Source organism: Podospora bellae-mahoneyi, chromosome 3, assembly GCF_035222275.1.
Source record: "Podospora bellae-mahoneyi strain CBS 112042 chromosome 3, whole genome shotgun sequence".
Taxonomy (NCBI): Eukaryota; Fungi; Ascomycota; class Sordariomycetes; order Sordariales; family Podosporaceae; genus Podospora; species Podospora bellae-mahoneyi.
Genome location: NC_085882.1, coordinates 428,767 through 453,482, shown reverse-complemented (window position 1 = coordinate 453,482; position 24,716 = coordinate 428,767). Strand labels below are relative to the sequence as shown.

At 54.0% G+C, this 24,716-nt stretch overlaps 10 protein-coding genes across 10 annotated transcripts; 4 read left to right on the top strand and 6 right to left on the bottom strand.

Moving 5' to 3' along the window:
* Positions 1-493: 493 nt before the first annotated feature.
* On the bottom strand, positions 494-3,226 carry QC761_301380 (uncharacterized protein; the record flags this gene model as incomplete). The annotated part of the gene is made up of 1 exon (XM_062877293.1): positions 494-3,226. One exon carries the CDS (start codon positions 3,224-3,226, stop codon positions 494-496), a length of 2,733 nt encoding a protein of 910 aa, XP_062733030.1.
* A 1,477-nt stretch (positions 3,227-4,703) lies between these two features.
* Positions 4,704-6,244, bottom strand: HET-C (Glycolipid transfer protein HET-C; the record flags this gene model as incomplete). The annotated part of the gene is made up of 3 exons (XM_062877292.1): positions 5,232-6,244; positions 5,056-5,174; positions 4,704-4,995 (listed from the first exon to the last, which is right to left on the bottom strand). The coding sequence occupies exons 1-3, from the start codon at positions 5,568-5,570 to the stop codon at positions 4,704-4,706; spliced, it is 750 nt and encodes a 249-aa protein (XP_062733029.1). The 5' UTR covers positions 5,571-6,244.
* QC761_301360 (uncharacterized protein) lies at positions 5,751-9,402 on the top strand (the record flags this gene model as incomplete). Its single annotated transcript, XM_062877291.1, has 4 exons — positions 5,751-6,776; positions 6,833-6,985; positions 7,043-9,131; positions 9,188-9,402. Exons 1-4 carry the CDS (start codon positions 6,600-6,602, stop codon positions 9,400-9,402), a joined length of 2,634 nt encoding a protein of 877 aa, XP_062733028.1. The 5' UTR covers positions 5,751-6,599.
* Positions 9,403-9,887: 485 nt separating this feature from the next.
* Positions 9,888-10,845, top strand: QC761_301340 (uncharacterized protein; the record flags this gene model as incomplete). The annotated part of the gene is made up of 3 exons (XM_062877290.1): positions 9,888-10,410; positions 10,492-10,537; positions 10,842-10,845. The coding sequence occupies 3 exons, from the start codon at positions 9,888-9,890 to the stop codon at positions 10,843-10,845; spliced, it is 573 nt and encodes a 190-aa protein (XP_062733027.1).
* Positions 10,846-11,075: 230 nt separating this feature from the next.
* QC761_301330 (uncharacterized protein) lies at positions 11,076-12,783 on the bottom strand (the record flags this gene model as incomplete). The annotated part of the gene is made up of 3 exons (XM_062877289.1): positions 11,076-11,973; positions 12,039-12,277; positions 12,328-12,783. The coding sequence occupies 3 exons, from the start codon at positions 12,781-12,783 to the stop codon at positions 11,085-11,087; spliced, it is 1,584 nt and encodes a 527-aa protein (XP_062733026.1). The 3' UTR covers positions 11,076-11,084.
* An 803-nt stretch (positions 12,784-13,586) lies between these two features.
* TEF3 (translational elongation factor EF-1 alpha) lies at positions 13,587-18,069 on the bottom strand. Its single transcript, XM_062877288.1, has 3 exons — positions 17,364-18,069; positions 14,016-17,004; positions 13,587-13,950 (listed from the first exon to the last, which is right to left on the bottom strand). Exons 1-3 carry the CDS (start codon positions 17,516-17,518, stop codon positions 13,927-13,929), a joined length of 3,168 nt encoding a protein of 1,055 aa, XP_062733025.1. The 5' UTR covers positions 17,519-18,069; the 3' UTR covers positions 13,587-13,926.
* Positions 18,070-18,700: 631 nt separating this feature from the next.
* QC761_301310 (uncharacterized protein) lies at positions 18,701-18,985 on the top strand (the record flags this gene model as incomplete). Its single annotated transcript, XM_062877287.1, has 1 exon — positions 18,701-18,985. The coding sequence occupies one exon, from the start codon at positions 18,701-18,703 to the stop codon at positions 18,983-18,985; it is 285 nt and encodes a 94-aa protein (XP_062733024.1).
* An 849-nt stretch (positions 18,986-19,834) lies between these two features.
* On the top strand, positions 19,835-20,654 carry QC761_301300 (uncharacterized protein). The gene is made up of 3 exons (XM_062877286.1): positions 19,835-20,012; positions 20,114-20,281; positions 20,348-20,654. The coding sequence occupies exons 1-3, from the start codon at positions 19,932-19,934 to the stop codon at positions 20,561-20,563; spliced, it is 465 nt and encodes a 154-aa protein (XP_062733023.1). The 5' UTR covers positions 19,835-19,931; the 3' UTR covers positions 20,564-20,654.
* A 24-nt stretch (positions 20,655-20,678) lies between these two features.
* Positions 20,679-21,800, bottom strand: QC761_301290 (uncharacterized protein; the record flags this gene model as incomplete). Its single annotated transcript, XM_062877285.1, has 3 exons — positions 20,679-21,364; positions 21,420-21,486; positions 21,544-21,800. The coding sequence occupies 3 exons, from the start codon at positions 21,798-21,800 to the stop codon at positions 20,888-20,890; spliced, it is 801 nt and encodes a 266-aa protein (XP_062733022.1). The 3' UTR covers positions 20,679-20,887.
* A 166-nt stretch (positions 21,801-21,966) lies between these two features.
* QC761_301280 (uncharacterized protein) lies at positions 21,967-24,664 on the bottom strand (the record flags this gene model as incomplete). Its single annotated transcript, XM_062877284.1, has 3 exons — positions 24,123-24,664; positions 23,670-24,065; positions 21,967-23,612 (listed from the first exon to the last, which is right to left on the bottom strand). Exons 1-3 carry the CDS (start codon positions 24,280-24,282, stop codon positions 21,967-21,969), a joined length of 2,202 nt encoding a protein of 733 aa, XP_062733021.1. The 5' UTR covers positions 24,283-24,664.
* Between the last annotated feature and the right edge of the window lie 52 nt (positions 24,665-24,716).

Here is a 24,716-nt window from a genome sequence, read left to right as displayed (position 1 = left end):
GAGCCGATTTACTGACAAGCGTATGGTTCTTGAGTAGTCAGTAGGTGCAAAAGGTAGTGATCGACGCCCTTGACGAGCGTCGGGCATGAAAAGACATCAATATTTGTTAGCTCACAATCCTCCAGTGACCAGTTGTTTTCCATGTCTAGAATACCATATGACCAACAGCAAAGCAAGGTGTAGTAGAACAGATGCTCGCTCATATCACTCTTCCGAAACGCCCCCATCCCTCCCAGCCTTGAAGTCCCATACCATGTCATTACCATCGTCCAGTTTATGTGCTGTGGTTCCCAAATATGTGAGTGGTGCATCTTGATCAACCGACCCGGCACGAGAAAACACCATATCCGTTGAATATCCGTCCTTACTCTTGTTTTCCAGCAAATGAAAAGGAAGATCCGCCGAAACCCAGATTCCCCTGTGTATGTGCGCGTCTATGTAAACACTCGGTACCACCCATCCTTTCTGTAATACTGTTTTTTTCGTTCCCCCTTCAATCTTTGGGAATCGGTATTCCGCACTCGAGAAGTTCCTCGTCTGTCATGTCGGGTGTTATGGAGACCATCGGTTTCTTGCCCGTTCCTTTTGGGAATTCTGCGTCCGCCAGATCGCCCTCCACCTTTTCATGGCAAGACGTGATTTTTAGTCTCATTTCCTTCATTATCATATCCCAAATCGTAAGCTTGTGTAGGTCTGCCCCCTCCCACATGGCTATCTCCTGCACCAGCTCCCAGAACTGAGGCGAGTGTCTCACCACAGCTACGTCCGTCAGCAGCTTGGCCGCTTGCAGTGCACTCACGGCCACGTCCATCCTGATCTTTTCACTCCAAACATCTTTGAGGATACTCATGGAGCACATCTCTGCCGCCTCCGAGTCTTCTAGTCGTTCCAGGATCAGTTTCAGCGGTGTCAGATTCGGATTCTGACAGGCTCGGTAAAGATAGCTGCCCTTCCACTGGCGAGGCGGTATTGGTGGTAGGTTGTACCGCATGAGTATCTCCTTAATGATAGAGATTCTGCTCTCTCGGACGGCGAGGTCGAACGCTGTGAGGAACCTCTTCTTCATGTAGCGCCACTCACCAGGGTCATCCTCATAAATTTTCTGGAGCACATCATCCGACGGCACCAGGTACGGATCAGCCACCTCGTTCATGAGGCAAGCGGCGACGTTGGGGTGGTCTTCCGTGACGGCGATCGACAGAGGCGTTCTCAGCTCATCATCAAACACGTCCACGTCCGCACCCCTCTCCAGAAGCTGCTTCACAACCTCTACCTCTCCCCACTGGCATGCAAGATGCAGGTATGTCTGGCCACCGAGAAAGGTTGGTTCACTGACAGACACGAAGCGGTTCAAGACGGCAATGCTGAGGGCCTTGTTCTTTTGCATAATCGTCTTGAGAAGAAGCATCTCGTTGCTGTATACGGCCCTCCCGAAATTGAGAGTTGTTTCCAGTGTCTCCACTTGATTCCACGGGTCGCTTTGCTCAATGATGAGGTCGAGATAGAACTTAACGTCCCGATCTGTAACGTCAAAGTGTTCGTCGGCAAACGTTAGCAGCAGCTTGAGAGCCTTGTAGTTCCCGCTGGAGGCGCACTTTTTCAGAGCAGCCTTCAGTTTCGGCCTGGTGACGCTGTTTTCGTTGGCCTCCTTGAGCATCTCCTGCAAAATCCTGTCCTCCGTCCACCGCAGCTGCATCACAGCCCAGTCAAGCGGGCTGCTCATCGGTTCCTCCTCCAAATCCATGCGGGCACCGTGACGAATCAGGAGCACAGCTATTTCTGCCACCTCGCCGCGGTGATCGACCCTGACCGAGCACGCATAATACAGCGGCGTCCTGCCACTGCGATCTTGCGCATTGACCGAAGCGCCGCACCTGACTAGCATAGCAACAGCTCGTGGTTCAGCGAGCTCACAGGCCAACATTAGTGCCGTGGCCTCACGATGGCCACGTTTGTCGAAGCGTGCGTCAACCCTAGCCCCGCCTTCCACCAGTGCCCGGATGAGCGAGACCCGATTTCCCTCGAATTCATCGTGCTTCACTGGAGCGTCGTCGAGGTTGAAGAAGTCGGCTCGCGGCAGGGTGCAAAAGTAGAGAGGCCGAATGTCTCGGAACTTACGGATGTATCGATGCGGGTCGGGATTGGCCCCGATGCTGGCCAACCTGTGTGCCACGGCAAAATTGCCTCTGAAGCATGCATTCAACAGCGGTGTGTGACCACGCTCATTGTGAGCCTCGAGCTCAGCGCCGAGGGCCAGCAGCTTGGCGATGGTGTCTCGGATGTCGGCAGAGCCGCGGGCGCTGAAGAGTTCGGCAACGTAGTGTAGAGCTGTGTTGTCCCACCGATCACGCTGGTTGGCATCGAGGTCGGGGTCGTTGAGAGCGAGGAGCTTGATGACGGGAACCAACCCGTTGGCGGCAGCCGTGTGCAAGGCCATGTGGTTGTGTTCCGGGGTGGCATCCAGGCTGAGAGACGCACCGCGGTGAATCAACAGCTCGGCCACCAGTCGTTCGTTGTGACACATGGCAGTGTGCAGAGGCCGCCATCTCGGCCAGTCGGCAGCCCTTCGCAGGGGATTCCTGTCAAACTTCATGGCGTGGCAGGAGCAGACCCGGAACGAGGGAGCATTGATATCAACGCCGTTGTCGAGCAGCCAGATAACGACATCGCGATGGCCGTTCTTGGCGGCGAGGTGGAGTGGGGTGGCATAAGGCTGGAGTTTGGAGTCCAGCGTGCGCGTCGCTGGCACGACATCGGCATCGTCATCGTTAGTGTCATCGCCGTCGGTGTTGTCATTGTCGCTGTCTTCTGTCTCCGTGTCGCTCGCCGCCGACCCCTTTGCCTTGCGAGCCAGCGGCCCCGAAGCATCAAGATTCCCCCCCGCAGCGAGGGCATGCTTCAAGGTGCCCAGCCTGCCATGCTCGGCACCCCAGAACATGCAGGTTGAGCCGCCGAAGCGGACATTTCTGGCGTAGATTTCTGTATTGATGACCGAGTAGAACCACTTGTTGGTGCGGTTGAAGGCGAGCTGATCGGTAACATCGAGCAGTTCGAGGACAAGGAGGATGAGTTCTGGGGGGAGCTGCAGGATGGGTACCGCCCGCGACAGCGCTTTCTTCGACTTTCCTCTGCCCTTGGCTGTCTTCTTGGTGCCCTGGAACCAGCCGAGTATGGTGCTCTTGGATGCCGATTTCTTGGGCTTCCCGGGCTTCCTGATCGCCTCCATTTCGACAACAGCTCTGCTGCAGGACGGCGGCGGTCGAAAGGGGAGGGTTAAGAACAAAGGCAGAAAGCCAGAGCGTGGACAGAAGTCGGGCGACGGAAGACGGCCAGTGAGGCTGGGGTCCAGCGTCTAATAAGTTCTGGGGGGGCAGAGGTACCTACCAATGGCGGGGCCTGGGCTGCAGGTGGGGGAGACTGCAGTGACTGCATGTGAGTGGGCAGCGCTCCCGCTGTGGGATTGGACTGAATGGCATCCATCCTGTTGACCGGGAAGTTCTGCTTCTGCAAAAAGCAGCCTTGGGCAGCTCGGGCATATACTCTGCCTCGCTGTGGAACACGGTCCTTGGCTACCACAAAACTAGCTGGCTACCGAGCTGGCTACCTAGCTGGCACTTTACGAGTAGTGGCAGGATACGAGTGGCCGGACTGTGAGAATACACTCCAAGTTCGTTAAAGTGGCACCGTCTTCCAAAAACTTCACAACTTTCCTCTACAAGCACCAATTTTTACGCAGAAAAAAGGGTATTTACATACTGGAGAACCTTTACTCATCTATTTTATCTATTTTTCCGCTTGGTTGTAGCTATTATAAGCCAAATGATATGGTTGTTTAAAGTTGCTGGTCCGAGCGCCCGAGCTAACAAACTTTCAAGGCTTAGACTTGTACATACCGAGTTCCGTCTCCCACCGCGTTTTGTGCATGGATGAGGCGCGGCTCCAAAGTCACTTTGCAACACCAGCCAAGATGTTGCCACAGAAATTCTGGGACCCATCTGCCGACGCCCGTCATGCCTCTTCGCCGGCCCCAAGTCCGTCCAGTCACTAGTTGGCCGCTCCATGGTCACCGTGTGGCTGTTCAGTCACACATCATTCTGTGGAACCAGTCCAACGTGATGGCGTCCCAAGATAGGCATCAGGCAGCGTGCGCTCAGTCAATCTGCATTCCCCCCAGGTAGTGTAACCAATGGCTGGACCTGGTATTAAACCTACAAAAGCCCGTAGCTCATATTTGTTTGCCTCGCCAGATGCTTCAGCGGCCGCATTCTCGCGATGACGTCGCCTGCCAAGACTTTGAGGCCATCTGAGACAGACCTTCAGGGAACAGCCCAAACTGCCACTGTCAGAGCACAGCGAGATGCGAGCAGTTGCGGGCCTACGCCTCGGCTACCTGCGTGGTGATATTGCAGAATATATCATTTCCTTGTGGACGATGTTGGAGCTCTTTGCACTACATACAAGTGAGACGTGGTGTAGTTGATGGTGGGGGATGGTACCATGTTTGAGCTCCTAACTAGTGGAGACTACACAGAGCGGAGCACAGCCGGTGGTGAGGGTCGGCAGTGACTGGGAGCTGAGAGCTGGGACCTGAGCTGAGCTCTGGCAATTTGAGTGAGAATTGCATGTGTGTGGCATGGGTAGGTATTATCCCGTATCAGATGCGTATGCTTTTTGCGTCCCCCGAAAATGGTTTTCCCCACCGTTTACCACTTGGCCTCCTTGCTCTCCAAGAATCGCTTGAGAATGTTGACAATCTTGTCAAGAGCAGCAAGGTATTCGCGAAGCTCCTCTTGAACCTTTTGCTCATCGTCACCAAGCTTGGCGTAGAAGTCCTTGCGGTATGGGCACGCGCTCATGGCGGCGCTGAAGATGGGCTTCACCAGGAAGCTGTGGTGTGGCTTGAGAGTCACACTGTAAGACTTGCGGAAGGAGGCGTCGAGCTCCTTTGTTGAGCCGATGTTATCGCTAAGAGCAATGCATGTGAATTCGAGACCCCTGTCACAGACCACTGTCAGTAACTTGACTTGGCTATGCAACAGATCAAGGCGCCCTCACCTGACCAGCCACAGCAACCCCTCCGTCGCGGTATGGCTTTTGGTCTTGAGCTCGTTCCTCACAAGATCCTGGATGTTCTGGGACTCGAGGGGGGCGGCAAGCATGCGCTGGCGAATTTTCTAGCAGGAAAGGGTGGTTAGCTGACATCATAACCAACGGGTATAATAGCAGCGCACCTCGACGTTGCCCAACATATCCTTCTTGACGGGGGAGAAGGCGACGGAGCCGAGCACATCGAACATGGTGGTCAAGGACTCGGCCGCCTCAAGGAACTCGGCGGTGGAGATGGCATTGCCCTTCTCGGCATCGATTGGGACATCAACGAAGGACTTCTTGAAGGTCTCAAGGAAGGTAGCCCCGGCGGGGATTTGGACAACGGCGGCGGCGGCCATGGTGGTGTTTTGGATGGTGAAGGTTGGTTGAAGGTTGGACTCGACTCGAGATAAGCTGGGGATTCGGTGCAGGAACATGGAACACGAGGCGGTCAATTGAGCCTTGGACGGGAGCTGGAACATGCCCGACGGACCCCTAACCGCTACGCTAGCCGCTGCCCCGCCCTCGCCCCTAACAAGACAGGGAGTTACCCCGCCCCCGCAGCTACTTCACCGTTGGCTTGGTGAAGGTGAGCATCCATCACGTGTGTCTGAAGGTGAAGGTGTGATGTTGCGACCAATCTCTTGGCAAATGCGGACATCGCCGTCGCATGGGCACTTGTTTTTGAAAGGAGACATACGGGGTTCAAATCAAACAAGCACTGCTATCTTCCAACCATCAAAGAGCCCTCGGGCACAAAGAAAAGGTCATGGGCAGGAAAGGTAGAATGATGCGCAGTCACTTCTCGCTGGGACAGGGCAGCTGAAGAAGCACCCCATCCTGCCAGCTGATTCGTCTCGTTTTCAGCTTCGATATTGAATAAAGCTTATAATAGTTCTCGAACCTTGGCAGAATGGCCATTACTTTCCTAGTCCCATCTCTCCCACCTCAAAGTGCACTCACTCACTCACAATTGCATCCTCCTAACATGACGTCATCCAGGCGGCGCCGCGCACCTCCCAAGCCCGTCCACAGCTGTTTTCCAGGCTACCTACCAAACGACGGCCCCTTCCACTTTAGGGCCGCTCGTAAGCCGAGGACTGATGCACTTGTTTCTTGATGGGACGTTATACAGTTCATGCACCCGACAAAGCCAATAACGACCCCTCGAGAATATCTGCTACCTTAAGGGTCTCGAGGCATCCCAGTTCCCCGTCCCAGCTCCCGTCCCCCGCCAACTCCCCAACTCTTTGCGAATTTTGAACCTATTCCCGAACGGAAGTCGGCACGTCCACATGTCCAGTCTTCTTGGTGTTGTGCCTCTGCCTTGTTCCCTTGAACTTGCTCGCCTAAACCGGCCGTCATCATCGCACGACATCCCGCCGCCCACACCAGATGCCAACCTCTTGAAGAGAGGGACTGGCCTTAAAACCGGCCTTTCCCCAATCACTAACTAACCACCTTTTAGCACCTGCTTGTCAAACAATCTGAGAACTGCCACCATCACAACAATGGCCCACTCATCTGCTACTGGTAAAGTCTCTGGCGAGCATCGCCACAGCCTGGGGGACAAGATCAAACTCCCATTTCATGATCTCAAGGCCAAACTTAGCCACAACCACCATCTTCACGATACCAAGGTTCACATGGTTCACACGAAGCATAAAATTGGCAAGTTTGCAAACTTGGTAAGATCTACTTCTCAGGCCCCCTTATTGATAATGGCAAACTGACCCCGCCATAGTTCAATCCCGAGCATCGCCATGATGAGGAGCATGAGAAAGCCTGTGACGAGAAACGCGCTAGGATAGCTGAGTCCCACCGCTTCGACTCGTATTTCCCTGAAAGAGAGGGCAATATGATCAAGTGGTATGTAGATGGACGGGACTACTTTTGGGTAAGCCACTTGTCCCCTTTATGTTGCCATTTCAGCTTGTTTCCAACTCAGAAATAGGCAGTGTCAGTCGCCCTCGAGAAGGCCAAGGAAACCATCTACATTGCGGACTGGTGGCTGTCCCCCGAACTCTTTTTACGTCGGCCTCCTTACTTTAACAAGGAATGGCGTCTAGACCAAGTGCTAAAACGTCGAGCCGAGGCTGGGGTCAAGATCTACGTCATGGTCTACCGAGAAGTCCAGGCTGCTCTCACTTGCAACTCGGAGCACACAAAGCATGCGCTCCAGGCCTTGTGCCCTGAAGGCTCTCCTGGCTACGGCAACATCAAGATTATGCGTCACCCAGATCACAACGTGCTAGAGAACGCGGCCGACATGACTTTTTACTGGGCTCATCACGAAAAGTTGATCGTTATTGACTACGAGATGGCCTTCATTGGCGGGTTGGATCTGTGCTTTGGGAGATGGGACAGCCACAACCATGCTCTCTCCGACTTGCATCCAGAGGGTGTCAGCAACGAAATCTGGCCCGGTCAAGACTTCAACAACAACCGGATCATGGACTTTAAGAACGTTGATGACTGGAAACAAAACGAGCTGAGCAAAGCAGAGTCAGGAAGGATGCCTTGGCATGATGTTGCCATGGGGGTGATTGGGCCCTGCGTCTACGACATCGCCGAACATTTCGTTCTCCGCTGGAATTTTGTCAAGCGAGACAAGTACAAAAGGGATAAGCGGTTCGAGTGGATCGAGTTGAGAGGTCGTCAGGGAGAGGATGAAGATCTTGTGGGCGTGCAAAGGCCCAAGCACCCTGTCGGTGGTTATGTTACCCATCCGGTCTCACCCATGGAAACAAAGCATCTTGACCATCGGGGGAGTGTTCATGCACAGATCATCCGGTCTAGTGCCGATTGGTCAAGCGGCATTCTCACTGACCATTCCATTCAGAACGCTTATTCCGACATCATTCGCAACGCCAAGCATTATGTGTACATCGAAAACCAGTTCTTCATCACAGCGACAGGCGACCAGCAGAACCCCATCCACAATACAATCGGCCGTGCCATTGTAGATGCTGTAGTGAGTGCTGCCAAGGAGGGCCGCAAATTCCGCGTCATGATCCTCATCCCAGCAGTACCTGGCTTCGCCGGAGACCTGCGAGAGGACGGAGCCATCGGGACTCGAGCCATCATGGATTACCAGTACAAGTCAATCTGCAGGGGCGAGCACAGCATCTTTGAACAGATCAAGAAGGAGGGTGTCGATCCAACGAAGCACATTTTCTTCTTCAACCTGAGAAGTTATGACCGTCTTAACAGGACGTCAGCCATCAAGAAGCAAGAGGAAGAGTCGGGCATCAAGTACCAGGAATTGCAGCGTGCTGAAGCTGAGGAGGTGATGGGCGAGGGTATCCACGGCACAATAGACACGGATGGTGGTCGTGACAGCCATATGGGTCACAGGAGTGAGCAACATGGTGGTCAGGCGCGGACCGTTCATGGTGAGATGCCAGTTAATTTGGAGCAGGCAAGAGAGAACTCGGTTGGTGAACGAGATACCGATATCAAGCGGCGATTTGAAGCAGCCAAGAATGGAGACATGGGTGTGGACTCTCCTGTAAGTGTTGCTCATTACGCCATGGCCAATCAAGGGAAGTTGTCAGAGGTTCCTTGGGATGGAGACAAGGAGGATGAGGTCAATCACTGGGTCCAGGAGGAGTTGTACATTCACGCCAAGCTTCTCATCGTCGACGACCGCATCGTCGTCTGCGGATCCAGCAACCTGAATGACCGAAGCCAACTAGGCTATCACGACAGCGAATTGAGCATCGTCATGGAGGATACAAGGACGTTTCAGTCCACCATGGACGGCAAGCCATACGAGGCCGGCTGGCATGCTGCCACCCTTCGGCGGTATCTCTGGCGCGAACACCTCGGCCTGCTTCCGCCACAGGATCTTGACGGCAGCGATGACTCGAATGCACAACCGCCCGGCGACGACTCGCCCAATGATGTGGGAGATCAAGATGATTCTTGGAAGTTTGTGGAGGATCCCCTGAACGATGAGCTCTGGGAGATGTGGACGTCCCGAGCGTCGAAAAACACTGAGGTATTCCGGCAGCTATTCCATGCCGACCCAGATGATCACGGTATGCTACTCGACCACAGATCTTGATCAATCTTTACTGACCCATCATCCGTATAGTCAAAACGTTTGATGATTACAACGGCTACATGCCGCCCAAGGGCGTAAAGGCAGGACACATTTTCGATCGCATGATACCTGGTCACGAAGTCAGACAAAAGCTAGACCAAATCAAGGGCCACCTCGTCTGGATGCCATTAGAATTCTTGCGCGACGCGCCGATGGCGGAAAAGGGCTTGCAAGTAAATTCGTGGACAGAAAGTGTTTATACATAAGGCAGGTAAGACGCGTGTGGTCCGGAGCATGCTGAATTTCAATCATTCCCTGTATGAGTTAGGGTAGCATTAATTCATAGCATTTACTCCGAACTCCTGTCTGAGAACGCGATGCGGCACATGCTAAGACGCGTTCCATAGATCTATCGAGGATCTTCAAAGTCTAACTCGAAGAACGTCTCAGTCTCTGGACCCTGGAGGCCCGCAAAATCTACATTTCCGGCACGCTGTTCTCATGTCACGGTGATCCAAATCACCGACCGCTTCTTTTTTCCCCTCCGTGGCAGCCGAGTCTGATTTTGGGAACACACGGTGAACATCTCACAGCTGAGTGATTGGGGAAACACGGATATAAAATGGCCTTCCCGTCGTCCCCTCTCACGATGTTGAACACCAGGCCACTCACCATTGTCCCACCCCTGTCCACTCTTTTTTGATATCCCCCCCTTCCCCTTCCCCTTCCCCTTCCCCTTCAGTTGCCCATCATGATCCGCCAACTCCTTCTCGCTGTCCTTCCCTTGGTTTTTGCCAACCCCCTGCCTGTCCCCGAGGAGGCTGCCAACGCCGATGTCGCCGCGGCCGCTGACATTGCCCTCCCACCCCACTGGCACCAAGGAGGTCGCGGCTCGTCTTCTTCCTCCTCGACCTGCGGAAAACTGAACGGCCCCTGTTACTGCAAAGGAACCGCCTACGACCCCTCCCAAACCAACAAGTACCTCTGCGGCGACTCCCGCCTCCGCCTTACCCGCCTCCCCAGGCGTGAGCCGTTGGATTTCATTACTGAGTATTACGACCGGTTCGGGGGCCTGTGCCCTGGTGTCTTTCTTGACACCTGGTTCAACGTCACCGGTACTGGGTGGTGGTGGTACCCCGAGGAGAACGGGTTCGTCCTTGGGGACAGCGGCCTGCCGATTGTGGGGGAGGCCACGCTCGGGAGGGGGACGCTGCTCGATCGGTTTGGCGGGGAGACGGGGACGTTTGTCAGCCCTGCTGGGGCCGGTTATCAACGTGAGTTTGTTTATTCTGTGGGGGTTGATTGAATACCTACCACTGTGAGGGGGGATGAAAAAGCTGATTTGGATTTGACAGAGAGCGCGCTGCCGCCGACGAACTTGAATACTCCGGCTGATACTGGGTATGTTTTCTCGAAAATGAGTTGGTTGAGAAGAGATTGGCTGATGATGTGTCAAACAAGGTTCCATAAAACTACCACGTCTACTCGGTTCTCGTCCCCTTTGTCGTCCGGTCTGGTCCGATCAGGCCGTGGTTTGGGCAGCCTGGAAATGGGGTGCAGTTTGAGCTGCCAAAGACTGTGGCTGAGTTCATTGTTGATGGGGTCTTGAAAGCGGAGGATGTGCGCATTGTTCTTCCATGAGAGTGTTACAAAGGGGGTGGGAGAAAGGGGAAAGTATATATCTTGGTTGATTCAAATTTGAAAGTTGAAGGGTCAGAAGGGGTATCAGCGGGAAATCAAGGCGTTGTAGCAAACAAGGAAAAACTACCATTACTATCTGTACCACTTCAACTAACTATCCTCATCAAGAACAAAAGCCATCCAACAATCCAAAGAGACAACAAGCATTAAAAACAGGTGAACGCCCCCCCAACCCTGAGAAGCGAATGACCAACCAATCCCCTCAAAACCACCCCCCTTCCTCACCCCTATCCCCCCTCTCCGCCGCTCAATAATACTTTGGATCAGCCGGATCGCTCAAGTCATAAATAACCACACTATGCGGCCTCGCACCCCCCCTCGTGGTTGCAAACTCCCTCTCGAAATCAATCGTCTTGTTCCAGCTAAACTTGCCGTTCGCGTCCAGATCCAACCAGTGAGCCTTGTAATCACCAGGCGTGTTGACAACCGAGATGTCCCCCGCCTGGACAAAATACCCAAGGACCAACAAGTTCTTCTTATCCGGGCTGATCTTGACGTAGTGAGGGCCGATGATGGGCTGGGTCTCGTTCGGGTCGTCCAGCCTCACAGGGTTGCTCAGATCAGAGATATCGAGCGCCGCGACGTGGTTGCCGAGGGTGAAGGTGAAGTAGGCTAGTTTGCCGTCGTCGGAGATGTCCGAGTAGATGGCCAATGAGTTTTTGGCCTTGGGGCCAAAGTCGAAGAGGAGCTCGGCGGTGCCTTGCTTGCCGTTTTTGGTGCGGAAGGGGTAGATGACCCAGACTTGGCCGAGGCCGACGGCGGTGGCGAGCGCGGCCGTCTCGGGGTGGTTGGGGATGAATTTAACGTCCTGGATGCCCTGGCCACCTGGGATGGTGATTGTCGACAGGATCTTGTGGGTGCGAAGGTCAAAGAGGCGGAGGGTGTCGGCCTTTTGTATACCGAGGGTGGGCTTGAGGATGGTGATGGGGACGACAAAGTCGGAGGTGAGGGCGATTTGCTTGTCGTAGTCGACGGTGAGACCGTGGGGGGAGAACTGCTGGCCGAGGATGTTGAGGGTGGAGGGGATGTCGGTGACTTCGGGCCACTCGTGGATGATGTTGCCGCGGGCGTCGGTCTCGACGAGGCGGCCAGGGGAGGTACCCACTGCAGAGCCCATGTAGGTGATGTAGAAGCCTCTGTGGCGCACACAACAAGATTAGTAGGCAAGAGAAGACAGTCGGACGATGAAGAAAGAACATACCCATCAGGCTTGGCTCGAATCTCATCGACAATAGACGACAAGATGGCACGGTTGCTGTGGTCAAACTTAGGGCGGTACGGGTCCGAGACGTCAAAGTAAAAGGCAGTATCCTGAGTCTTGAGCAAAGACAAGAGACCGCCGCCAATCAAGGTCTTGCCGTCATAAGACGCTCCAAGATGATGAGGAGAATTACCGCTGGTGGGAACATCGGTGAGTTGGATGAATGTGCCAAAGGTGTCCTTGTTAGCGGTCAGCAACCAGACTTTACCACTAATAGGGGAGAGCATACATCATCCAAGCTGACTGTCGCCAGGAAGTCCTTGTGCAAGTTGTCACCAGCACCAGTCCAGAAGTAACCAATCTTCTTGGGCTTGATGTTGGAGGCAGTAAACGGAGGACTGGCCAAGGGGGGCGTAGGAAGCTGCAGGATAGGCAGAGGGGGTGCATTGGAAGCCAGGGGCTCAGTGACTCCCGGGATGGAGGGAATCAAAGGGGGAAGACTGAGACCGAGAGGGTTCCTCTTCTCAGTGCCACCGGCAGTTGCTGGACTGGCAGCCGCTCCTTGAAGGTAGGAGACGAAGCTTCCCAAGAGGGCGAAGCCGAGGAGACCTTGCATTTTGGTGCTGAGGCAGTTTCGAAGATGGTAAGAATACTGAAGAGAGGAGTGACGATGATGATCTGATGAGATTGTTGAGAAGTTTAAGTTGATTGTTCTTCTACTTATACACATCGCCATCCTGCCCATCACTTCCTCCTTGATGGGTTCTGTCAACCATCACCACCCGCCGCCTTTCCTGTCGTGCTCGTTGAAAAAGATGATGCCATTCACACTTCTGAGTGATGATACCAACCAATACGGCCATTGAAGCTCTTCACCCCACGATGCCAACCCAAGTGGTTGGACCAAGTTGGGTTCAATGACAGCCTCTTGAGAAGAAAAAGGTGCAAGATCATCCGTGTCAACAAGTGCACGGACCACATCTTAGTCGGATCGTCGTCTGCCGGCTAGGTCTGGCTGAGAACGTGCTCTCTAGATGGCTGCATGTCTCAGAAGGACAGAAAGATTGTCAGGGGACGACCAAGCTGATCGTCGACATGGATGGGCCGGCAGTGGTCGGTAAGCGGACCGAACAGTTGACGCGCTATCGATAGTCTCTGCAGTCTGCAGACAGCTCATACGGAAAGGAGGCCCAAAAAAGCATCATCAGGACCAAAAGGGGAAATGCCGGCCTAGAACGTGCGCGCCGATCGCTCAGCTGCCGCACCGATCCTAATCAAGCTTTTCTGCTGGACGGTGTCCATATCCATGCTCAAACAACGCCTCCAGATTTCCAGGAACAAGATCTGAGATGTCGTGATCGTGGGGTTGTACCAAGGCTTCCCGGCTGTGCCTCAAAACGCCAAAAGCACGTTATTCAGCCCCCGATTGTCGACTGTACAAAGTGCAAATCAGTTACCCTTTGCAGACAACCATTCAACCCTCACCCAACCAAGTCAAGACACATCAAGTCAACACCCCAACTGACAAACACAGTAAACACACCACATGGACACACAGGCGTATCTAAAGATCTATATTGCTCTCTATTCGTGAGACAAACTCTCCACCCCTTCGTTTTGGTATCTCTCCCTCCTGTCCGGCATCTAGAAAACACAACCATGCATCCAAGGGTCTCCAGTCCTTGGAAGATCATGCGCCCCAATGCTGCCAGGCATAGATACAGTAACGGGCTAAAAGAGAAATTATGATCATGACAGGACATAAAAGACAGAAACCCAGTGAGGCCAGACCACCCATGCAACCCGAACCCAGAATGTGAAAAAGCAACTTTTGTGAACCTGTTCGTAACGCTTAACTCATGCTGAAAAGATGTCGAGCGCGTGACGTTTACTCGTCCTCGTCGCTGAAGACCTGTCGAAAGAGTTAGCAAACTGCTGTCTTGGTAGAGCAGTAGATGGAAAGGGGAAGAGACGTACCTCCTCACCACGCTTGCGGCGAGCCATGCGCTCCTTCTTCTTCTTGCGGGCCTCGGAGCTGGTAAGCTTGGCCTTCTTCTTGGTGCTAACAATCTTGTTGCCCATGGCATCGAACTTCTCCTCCTCCTCGCCGTCATCCCCCTTGAGGCGGGGACCAGAGCCCTGGCCCTGCACCCAGTTGTGGCCGGAAGGAGTCATCTTGCCGTCCATGACAGCCCACACCTCCTCAGTGAGATCCTTAGTGAACTCGGCAGAGTGGGTAATGATGATGACACCACCCTCGAACTTCTTGAGGGCCTTGGACAAGGCACCGAGAGAGTCACGATCGAGGTAGTTGGTAGGCTCATCAAGAACGATGAGATGGGGACGCTGCCACGAGCAGGCGGCAAGGACGACCTTGACACGCTGACCACCGGAGAGACCGCGCATGCGGGAGTGAGAGACAAGCTCGGCATCGAGACCGAAGTTGGCGCAGTGAGCCTCAATCTCCTTGCGCACGAGGGGACGGAACTGACCGGAGGCAAGGGCCTCCTTCATATCGACATCGGCAACCATCTTCTGATGGGAGGCGAGGAGCTCGGAGCGGGGCAACCAAGCGTTGTCAGCAGTCATCATGGGAACCCAGCGCTCGTTCTTCATGCCAATGTTCTCGCCGAGAGCGAAAGAGCACTCGTACTCGTACGAGTTCTTGAACTTTCTGCGGGAGTTGATGCCAATGACACGGCGCATGGTGCCCTCGACCTTGAAGACCTTGTTCATGGCCTCCTCATCAGCCTCGGTGATGATCTTGTTGGCACGATCCATGGTCTCACGATCCTCACCAGTCTGGAAGCGCCACTGGATGTACTCGGAGGGAGTGCTGTCGAGATGGTTATCGATGTGGGCGAAAGCGTGCTGCTTGATGTAGGCGATACGGATGTTCTCGTGCTGGTAGATCTCACCGGCGGTGGGGATGAGCTCACCAGTGAGCACGTTGATGAGGGTGGACTTGCCGGCACCGTTGGGACCAATGACGGCAATACGGGAACCGAGCGAGCACTGGAAGGAGATGTCGGAAATCTGGGGCTTGGCGGTGCCGGGGTACTGGAAGGACATCTTGGTGGCACGGAGAATGGCCTTGGCCTTGGTCTTGACACCCTCGAGGAAACCGGGCTCGGGGAAGGAGAACTCCATGTCGGAGGCACCGAGCTCGTAGTAGGACTTGGCAGCGGGGTGCTTCTTGACAAACTCGGCGAGGTTGCCTCTGTAGCGCTTAAGCTTGAAGCGCTCGTAGTGGACGATGTGCTGGCACACGTTGTCGAGGAAACCACTGTCGTGAGAGACAATGATGGAGGTGCAAGGGGAGTTGATGAGGTAGTCCTCGAGCCACTTCACGTTCTTCACATCGAGATGGTTGGTGGGCTCGTCGAGCAGGAGAATATCGGGAGCCTCGAAGACGGCACGGCACAAGGCCAGCTTCATCTTCCAACCACCGGAGAGGGCAGTGATCTCGTTCTTGATCATATCCTCGGTGAAGCCGAACTCGCTGAGACGCTTCTCGACCTCAGCCTGGCTGACGTCGACGCCGGCCTCGGCAAGCTTCTTCATGGTCCAGTCGATGGTGGTCATCTCGGTATCGGCAGAGTCCAAGTCGTGCTCGACGAACACGGTCTTGACCTCGGACTGCTTGGGGAAGCCCTCGACCTGCTCGTTGTTGATGGCGCGCATGAGGGTGGACTTTCCGGAACCGTTGGGACCGCACAGACCGTAGCGCTGGCCGCGCTTGAGGCGGAGATGGGTCTGGTTGAGAAGGATCTTGGCACCGTAAGCGAGCGAGAAGGTGCAGTTGCACAGATCCTCACCCTCCTCGTCGTCCTCCTCACCGTCATCGCCCTCGGCGAGGTCGGGGTTGGCGCGCTTGCGGAGAGCGTCAGTGATGGACTGAGCCTCGTCATCACCAACGACAACAGCGACGTAGGGCTTGACAGCCTCAGCCCAGACGGCGGACTCCGTCTCCTTCTCGTCGACGAGCTGGCCAGCAACAGCGGAGGCGTACTCGAGGACGGGGGCGAACTTCTCAAGAGCAGAAGCGTGCTTGGCGGGGAGGACCTCCTTGAAGTGGCCAAGGATGGTCTTGATATCACCGTGGTTGCGGACCTCGGGGATCTTGCCGTCAACGACGTTACCGACGCGGATGATGGTATCAAGAGCCTGCTTGGTCTTTTCACGAGCCTCGGGATCAGCCAAGTTCTCGTAGTTCTTCTGGAGACCGGGCATCATCTTGGGCAAGAAAGGAGCGACAATGTTGGGGTCGTCGACGAGCTTGCACATGTTGTCGACAATGACAGCCGACTTGCGCTTGATGGCGGTGTCGCGCTCGGCGAGACCACGATCAAGAAGGGGAACCATGAGGGCAAGAGTGGGCTCCTGGACCTCAGTGACGAAGGTGGTGGCACCGAGCAAGTGAACAGTCTCGGGGACGTTCTCGGGCTTGGCGATACACTTGATGAGCTCGGGAATGAAGCGCTCGATATCGCGGTTGACAATAAGCTGGCAGAGCTGCTCCATGGTCTTGTAGGCACGGTCCTTGACCTCCTTCTTGGTGTCCCACATGGCCTCGGAAATGACGGGGATCAAGTCGGGGACACGGAGACCAGTCTGGGCGGGGGCAGTCTTGATGAGGACATCGATGAAGTCGAGGACAAGCATCTTCTCGGGCCACTTCTGGGCATTGCGGAGGGACTCGATCAAGGCGGGGAGAACGGCCTTGACAGCATTGGGGTTGATGGCCTCGGCGATGGCCAGAGCAGCGGCGAAAGCGGCATTCTTCACAGCGGTGATCTTGTCACCAGCGCCAGCCAGGACGCTGGGGAGAAGAGCAACGAGGTAGGGCTCAACGGCAGAAGAGACCTCGGAGTGCTGGGCAATAGCCTGGATGGCAAGGAGGGCCTTCTCGCGGACAGTGGCATCCTTCTTGTTGGCGAGCTGCTTCTTGAGAGCCTCAACGGTCCTGCGAAAATGAGGGGTTCCATGTCAGCCTCCAATTCTCCAAATTCTGGTGCGACGCTCGAAATGCCATCTGAAAAAATTTTCCCACCAAACTGGTCCCTGCAGCTAAAAGCCGCACCCTGGTTTGACAGCGCAGCACGGAACGACAACCTCCTGTCGAGGCGGTCTGCGACGGGCAGCGAGCCCGGCCAATTTGTCTCTTTGTGTCGCTCGCACGCACACAAAGAAACAAGAGGCCACGATATGCCCGATATGCCGCGCTGCTGCTGCTGTCAAGGAGGGGCTGGACTAGGCTTGGGTTTGGGCTTGGCGAGGGGTTATCGCGAACAGGGGAGCGGGGCCCAACACAAAAAAACTTACTTGGTGGGGGTATCAAGGTCCTCGATGCGACCGTTGATGAAGGAAGCAAGGGCGGCCGAAGCCTCCTTGATCTGATCAGCCTCCTTGGAGATGGTGAGCTTCTGCATGAGCTCATCGAGCACCTTGATGCTGGCGGCGTTCTCGGAGGGAGCCATTTTATCGGGTTTTGTGTGATTTGATCGAAACGTCGAAAAAAATGTCGTGCAGACTAGAGAAGACGTCTAAGGAATCTAATCCCGCCGTCTAAACAATGTTGCTGGGAGGGGAATGTAGTCTATTCGGGGAGATCCTGCGAAAAGGCAAGTGACCGACGGCGACGATAGGCGAGCCCGTAGATATCTCGATGGAGGGTCGAAGACGTCTACTCTATTCTGGCTCTTCTAGAGAAGTCGCAAGAATATGTAAAGACTGAGTGGAGAGCTGGCAGTCCAAACGAAAAAGAAAGAAAGCTGAGGAGAGACCTGGAGGTGGCAGAAAGAAAAACTTGTGGGTGTGGGAGGGCGGTGGGGGAAATATTTAAAGGGTGCGAGCCAGGCTTTGCCTTCGGCCCAGGACAGATTGATTCACTTTTGCACTGGCACACTGGACACCACACAGCGCTTTGCGACACACACACGCCGCCGCCGGACCCACAGGGAGGCACAGAATTGGGATGGAGGGGTAGGCATCACCGAAAACTTTTTTTTCGCCTTTGCCCTTGGGGGAGGGGGCTCTGGAGCATCTGGGGGCTGCTGGGCCAACCACTTTCTCTTTCTCGGCCACCTGCCCGTCAGTCGTCCAAAAGAATTGCCCCCCCAATGATTGGTGTGCATCCAGCCGCTGCCGACTCCGACATATCCCTGCTTGTCCTCGCTGATCCCTGCTTATCGCTTTATCAGCGAGAGCGCTAATCCAAGAATGGTCCACTTCCCAGGGCGGTGAGGCGGTCGTTATGCAAAAAAAGTTTCCTTCCAAGCCCCAACAAGTAGGTCCCAAACCTTCACCCGCTGTTGGGGCCTCTCCTCTGCCGTCCCAATTTGATCAAAGGCTATTGAATTGCCTTTTCTACGATCTCTTGTGTGAGTCTGACAATGTGCGCCTTGAAATCAGATGGCCTTTGTTGGAAAACTGCGGGAGCCATGGTACTGTGTGGCAACATGAGCGTTGAGCGGGCGCTGAGTGGGCTCTTGGAGGGGTTTCTCTTTTTTTGGGGTGTCCACCGAGGGGCGGGGCAATAACGTCTCAAGTTTGAGTTTCCTCTCACCTATCCATCTCCCTTTCTGCAGAACGCTGCTGGCGCCAGCATATGCGAGCCTGCACCACGTTGATGCATTCCAATGGTTTCATGGGAGCTAGCAATGCTTCCAGCACATCCCAGCCTGCTTCACCCGCGTGTCTCTCCTCATCGCGGGGAAGCCTGTCGTTTGGCTCAACATATGGGCCACTGGCGATTCATGGCCAATATCAGGCCCCGTTTCTTCTACAGGTGCCGCAATATCAACGATAAGCCCTATCAACAGCAAAATATCATCTCACGCCGCCCGGGAGCAGTCCTCAGCCCCCGCCATGCCGCTTCTGTTAAGGTACTTCGCCACCGTAGCACAGAAAGAGTGATGGAGGAGAGGCTCCGGTGCCGTCGTTGACACGGGTTCGACCAAACTTGGCTTCATATTTTTAACCAGGAGCGGATAAATATTAGATCACCAGTCATGCCCAGACGTTGCCTCGACTCTTTCCAGGATCTCCTGGTTGGTTAAGGGATGGTTGTGGGTGACCGTGGCTACTTTGCTGTTGCAGCTTGAACCAGGTGTTGTTTCGTATAGAAGCTACAGACAAAACAACTGGATGATTATCTCAGGTACACTGTGAAGGAAGGACATTCATCCACTTGATGTCCAACGTCTGTCTGATATGTCAACGCCCCCCACGCCAGGTTAAACACCTTCCACGTTCCGCTTCGATGTTGCGCCAGTCTGAGCACCATCCGCAACTCTAAAGTAGGCAGGTCTCACCGCAATTCTGCAGGCTTCAACTCGCCCGCACGGTACTTCACTTCGCGGCGTCATTTGGCTCATCTCATACTCAACCTCAAAAGGCTCAGGAAAAGACCCCTGCTGCCGAAACGCTGTTCCTCTTCGCCAAAATCCGGGGCATATAAGATCTCTTTCTTTCCGCGGCGTCAAGCCGTATCCACATGTGCCATCTGCCACCATTGACGGAAAGACACACGTGCCCTTCACGTGAGATAGCACATCGAGGTGGTTACCAAACTAAACAGATCTAACCGGGCAACCGATATTCTCTCAGGGGCTTATTTACACTGCAACGGCTCTTCTGCATCGCGAGGGTCATCTTCGCCCCCAATGGAGGCCCGGATAGCAGATTGAAACTGCTGACAAACAATCATTGATACCGTTGGAAATTGCAATGGGTCTCGTGTCTACTTCAGTGGACGATAGCAATGCTTCCCTCTTCCCACAGTGAAGAAATTCGGAAGAATCTCCTTCAACTTGTTTTACACATGCATTGTTTTCTCCCATTGTGCTGAACTAGCAAGGCGCCAGAAATAGCCATCACGCTCGGCTCTTGATGGTGCACAAGTTGAGCCTCAAATCCAGCACCCCATTAATGACGTCACCCCAGACCGACGTCACCATGTCGCGGCATAAGGTACACCCCACCGTCTTGATGAACCCCTATTTCTTCTTTACAAGATCCATCTCCAGCACCATCGCAGATCCAAAACCACAACATTGAAGCATCCTCCACAGGTATCACACCACAGGAAACAGCCAGTACACCCGCCAGCACAACACAAATCCTACACCACAACCATGTCTTCCTCCTCGAGCAACCCCAACACCAGCAGCACCAACCAGCCTACCGAGAACCCAGGCCTGATCTCCTCCCACGCCGAGTATATCAAGGGGGCAGCTGAGGTAACAATCTCCCATTCTCTCAAGCTCTGCCTTCCGGTCCAATAATTAACAGCGACTCCCTCTCAGTCCGCAATCGGCGACATCTCGGGTTCCCACGCCTGGAAAACCTCGGGCGAGCAAGACAAGGCCCACGCCCGTGCTTCACTCAATCAAGCGACCCAGAACCGTGACCCGGCCACCTCGGGATATGGGAAAGTGGAGGAAGTTGCCGGCAAGCTGACGGGATGCGAGGGCATGAGGAGGGAGGGCGCTGCCAGCGCTAGCAAGCCAAATCAGGAGTAATTGATACGATAATAGAGCTTAAGAGTTTGTGTACGATATGTCAAAAGGTCACATCATGTCAGAATAATGGAAATGTAATGCAAATATGTGTTATAATATGCTTGAATGTGCACTACCCTGGTGATCTTCGCTGCTTATCAAGTCATTCCAACAACCCGCTGTCATCCAGATGAGTCCAAGTGTTCTTCCTCACCACCTCTTAACAAATCTCAGCAACCTCGTTCCTCAGGTGCCTCCAGTGTAGTGCCATGAATTCCAATTTCTGCCAACGTAGAGGACTGTGGCATCGTCCCATCTTCCACCAACACGTTGTAATACTCCCCTTCATCCTTCGAACCAAGACACGAAGCTGTCATCGGACCAAGGATCAGGTTCCACCTCCAATGCCCGAAAAGGCGCTCCGCAAACAACGATAATGAACCAGTCCGAAATCGTTTGCTTCCCTTCATTCGTCACCTTCCTTGAAAACTTTCTGATCACATCCTTATCCTCCTGCGAAAAGTCAAGATAGCTGTTCCCTGTCCGCGTGAAGGCCTTGACAAGAATGTGATACGTCAACTCGACGCTGTGTGTCTTGTCTCTGTTTTGTATCATTTTTCTGACTGGTAAGTCCCTCTCGACATCCAAAGCGTCGAGCACGGCGAATTCGGTGATGTCTCCCATGGAGGTGTAGGTAAAAGTGGCAGTGGGGTGTCTGCCGTCCTTATGGAAAGGTTCATGCCAACTGTATACGCGATTTGGACTTGTCCAGTGCTTGGACGCGTCCCAGTCTATAATGAAGTAGGATAATATGGCCTCGATCTGTAGTTCTGTCAGCACTACCTCACACCAACATGGCAACAAGGGGCACACTGACAGCATGTTCCGCGTTGGCTTGATCCTGCTGGGACTGTGAGAGTTGTCGGAAATGAGTGAAAGGGGCCCTGTAAGCATGAGTTAGACAGCCTTTGGTAATTATTTCTGGGCAAGTAGGTGCTTACTTCTGGGGCGCTACGACCTCGTCTTGCACAGCAGGTTGCTGCTCGGGCACTGTGGCCTCGCCTTGTACTTCGGTTTGCTGCTCAGGCACGAGGGTATTCTCTTGCGCATCAGCCTGCTGACTTGTACCATCGCCGGTAGGATTAGGCTGCTGCTCCTCGGCAAGGAGAACACCTGATCCCTCATTCGAGTCAGAAGATAAAGATGACGACTCCAGGCTGGCTCCCTGAGAGGACGTTCTTGATCGTGTTGGAGGCATTGTGCGCAGTTTGAACGATAGTAAAATTACGGAAGAGTTCTGATGCGATATGTCGTGCGGACGATAGAATGATATTGACCAAAAGAGAATGGAGTGTATTGAACAAACCAAAAGTATGCGCAAGAAAACGTCGATGACAGCCCGGTTTGTTGGGAAAACAGAGCACTTAAAGAATCGCCTTCATCCCATGGACGGCCATCCACCCCACATCATCCACCGGCGCATTCACCTTCCTGTACGGTTCTGGCAGCCACGGACCGTACACAGGCAGCGGCGACGGCGTGCCTGGCCTCGGTGGACACTTGCCAGGCCCTGTTCGTTCTATCCCCCCGGCAGCACACCCCGCCCCGTTGAATGCCGAATCAGCAGCAGCCTTCCACACCTCGGACACATCCCTGATCATCGGCTCCGTCCAGTACAGCCGGCAATCCGACTCCTGCACCACATACTGCGCCGGCAACCCGTCGTAGATGTTCTGCGGGAAAATCTCATCCCTCGCATTGACCGCCGCCGACGTGCTCCTGTTCACCGGTAACGAGGAGTATCGCGAGAGCGCAGCAGCCTGGAACGGGTTCCCGGCCCAGGGTAGGTAGGAGCTGGCATAGTCGTAGATATTTTTGTACTGCAGCACTTGCGCGCCCCTGACGCCGCCCACTCCTTGGATTAAACCTGGCTCCGGGAGGCCACCCATTGCGATCGACTTGACATTGGCCTGCAGGCTGAAGAACTCGGAGGTCACCGCGCAGGTAGAGGCGCAAGTGCCGTCGTATAAAAGAACAATGTTCTCGGCGAAAAAGGGCTGCGCCAGGTTGGTTCGGGCACCATAGCCGGTCACCTCGATGCCTAATCCAAAGGTCGTGTTGATGGTCGTGAGGCTGTCATACAGGTTCCAGCGCAGCAGTGAGGTGTAGGGGGTAGATTTGTAGATGTGCGGGTAAAACTTGGCGTCAAACGACGGGAAGAGTTGGTCGTGGAGATCGAGGTCGTAGCGATAGTTGAACCAGTTTTGGTAGTTTCGAACGAGATTTGCGCTCGGCTCTGTATAAGGGTTGACACCGGCCACGAGATCACTGATGATGCTGGCAAGAGAGAGTAAGCTGGGGTCTTCTTTGAACCGGCTCAGTCCTTCCTGGACGATGGAAGGGAATAGCTGCCTGAAAAAGTCGTAGCCCTGGAGGATATAACCGCCGCCATTACCTTGAAAGTCGATAACGAGTTTAGTCTTGCCTTCTTGTGCTGCTAGTGAAAAGAACCGTTGGCAAACTGCCTGAAATTCGGTAGGGGATCGAGGCTCGAAAGAAAGAACAGCGATGACTGCCACGTCTTCGAAGCCATCACCCTCAAGAAAATAACCAGAGACGACGCCATCTTGAGTGATGATCACAGGCTTTGGGTAGCCAATAACAGCAATTTCCCCATCTTCAGCCTCATCAACCGGGCTTTCTGAGATAGTAGTTGTATTGCCACCGTCTGGATTGCAGAATTTAGCGTAATAAGAAGGGCCGTCAACCACGCCGGTCATGTCAGCTTTGACAGCAGCAACATTCTCCAACGAGAGAGTGGTACCATTCTCGAACGTGAACGTCGTGTTTGGCCCTGGGTAAACGTATCTCACTCGGCCACCCTTTGCAAAAAAGCCCAACGGGCTCCCCACCGCAACAGACGCCTTTTCGTAAAACATGCTATTATAGGCGGCGTCTGGATCTCTGTTGTAAGTTGCCTTGTATATGGTTTCCGCCACGTAGGTAGCTGCATCAACGCCGTTGATGAGGCTGACTACCGACGCAGTCTCTGGAGATTCGGTAATATCCTCTGGTCAGTAGGTAGTTAGCAAGGCTGTCAATGAACTCGCCCTCCTGAGATAAATACCATAAATCTTAATGACTGGCAGCGAGACCCCATCCTCACTGACGGAAACAAGAGCGCGTTGTCGCCTCCATTCAAAGACGCGGGTTAAGGCATCTGGGTAAAAGACATAATGGCCATCATGCCCGGGACAAAACACCGAGACGTATAGATCCTCCTGAAAATCATACTCGTTGCCGTACATGTCTTCCTCCAAGTTCTGGCGGACCTGCGCCAATGCAGAAAACATATCGAAAGGCGGAAAAAAGTAGCCCTCGGGCGGGTCGGCTTTGTAGGCCGAGTCACTCTGCCATTCCAAGTAAGGCTCAATGGCATCGACAAGCTCAAGAGCTTCCTGTTTGTGCAGCGGGATAGAGTTAAGACACTCGTAAGCCAGCTCAGCTGCTACAGTCGGAGTTGCTTTTGTTCAGGCCAGTTAGTCATCGATTCTGACCTGCCTCAGTGGGAAAAACATACCAGATGGGCTGAAGACCTGTTGGGAAGACCAGGAACTGCTTACAATGGCGCATGGTTCCGCAGTGGAAACTGAAGGGTAGTGGTCAGTCTCACAGCCCTGGCACCTAGAGACTACCAGGAGAGTGATAACTGCTAGTATTGTGTGCCATAGTCGCATCATGTCTGGTCATTGTCCTGGGGTTGGGCAAACCATTGGGATGTCGAGGCTTCAAGAGTAGTTAACGGGAACAGAACCGGCGGCCAAGGATAGAAACACATGATGGCTGTTATAACGAGCACCTGACGAAAAACACCCATGCTCTGCGTAAAGATGCTCATGCGTTGCAGAAAAAGGCAGCGCGCCTGCTGAGGCTCAGGGTTGATGCATGGTCAAGCTGGTAGTGGACAGAAGACAACTAACTGTGGGAGTAGGTACATGGACCTTGGTGCCACATCGAATGGAAGCCCACAAATAGACAGCTTTCTGAGAGGAGATGTTTCAATGGTGCAAGGCAGACTGGATGGGGGACTGGATGATGCCAAAGGAACAAGTTGAATCGTCCCAGTTGCTCCGTTGTTGTCTGTGGTCTCCACAAGCATCAACTTAATCCATTT

Excerpts from the sequence above, each read along its gene's own strand:
- TEF3 (XM_062877288.1), bottom strand. The coding sequence starts at position 17,518 with ATGGCTCCCTCCGAGAACGCCGCCAGCATCAAGGTGCTCGATGAGCTC. Across the intron at positions 17,005-17,363 it reads GACCTTGATACCCCCACCAA|GACCGTTGAGGCTCTCAAGA; the intron begins GTAAGTTTTTTT and ends TCATTTTCGCAG. Across the intron at positions 13,951-14,015 it reads GCCGCAAGCGTGGTGAGGAG|GTCTTCAGCGACGAGGACGA; the intron begins GTACGTCTCTTC and ends CTCTTTCGACAG.
- QC761_301300 (XM_062877286.1), top strand. The coding sequence starts at position 19,932 with ATGGTGCACAAGTTGAGCCTCAAATCCAGCACCCCATTAATGACGTCA. Across the intron at positions 20,013-20,113 it reads TCACCATGTCGCGGCATAAG|GTATCACACCACAGGAAACA; the intron begins GTACACCCCACC and ends CATCCTCCACAG. Across the intron at positions 20,282-20,347 it reads ATATCAAGGGGGCAGCTGAG|TCCGCAATCGGCGACATCTC; the intron begins GTAACAATCTCC and ends ACTCCCTCTCAG.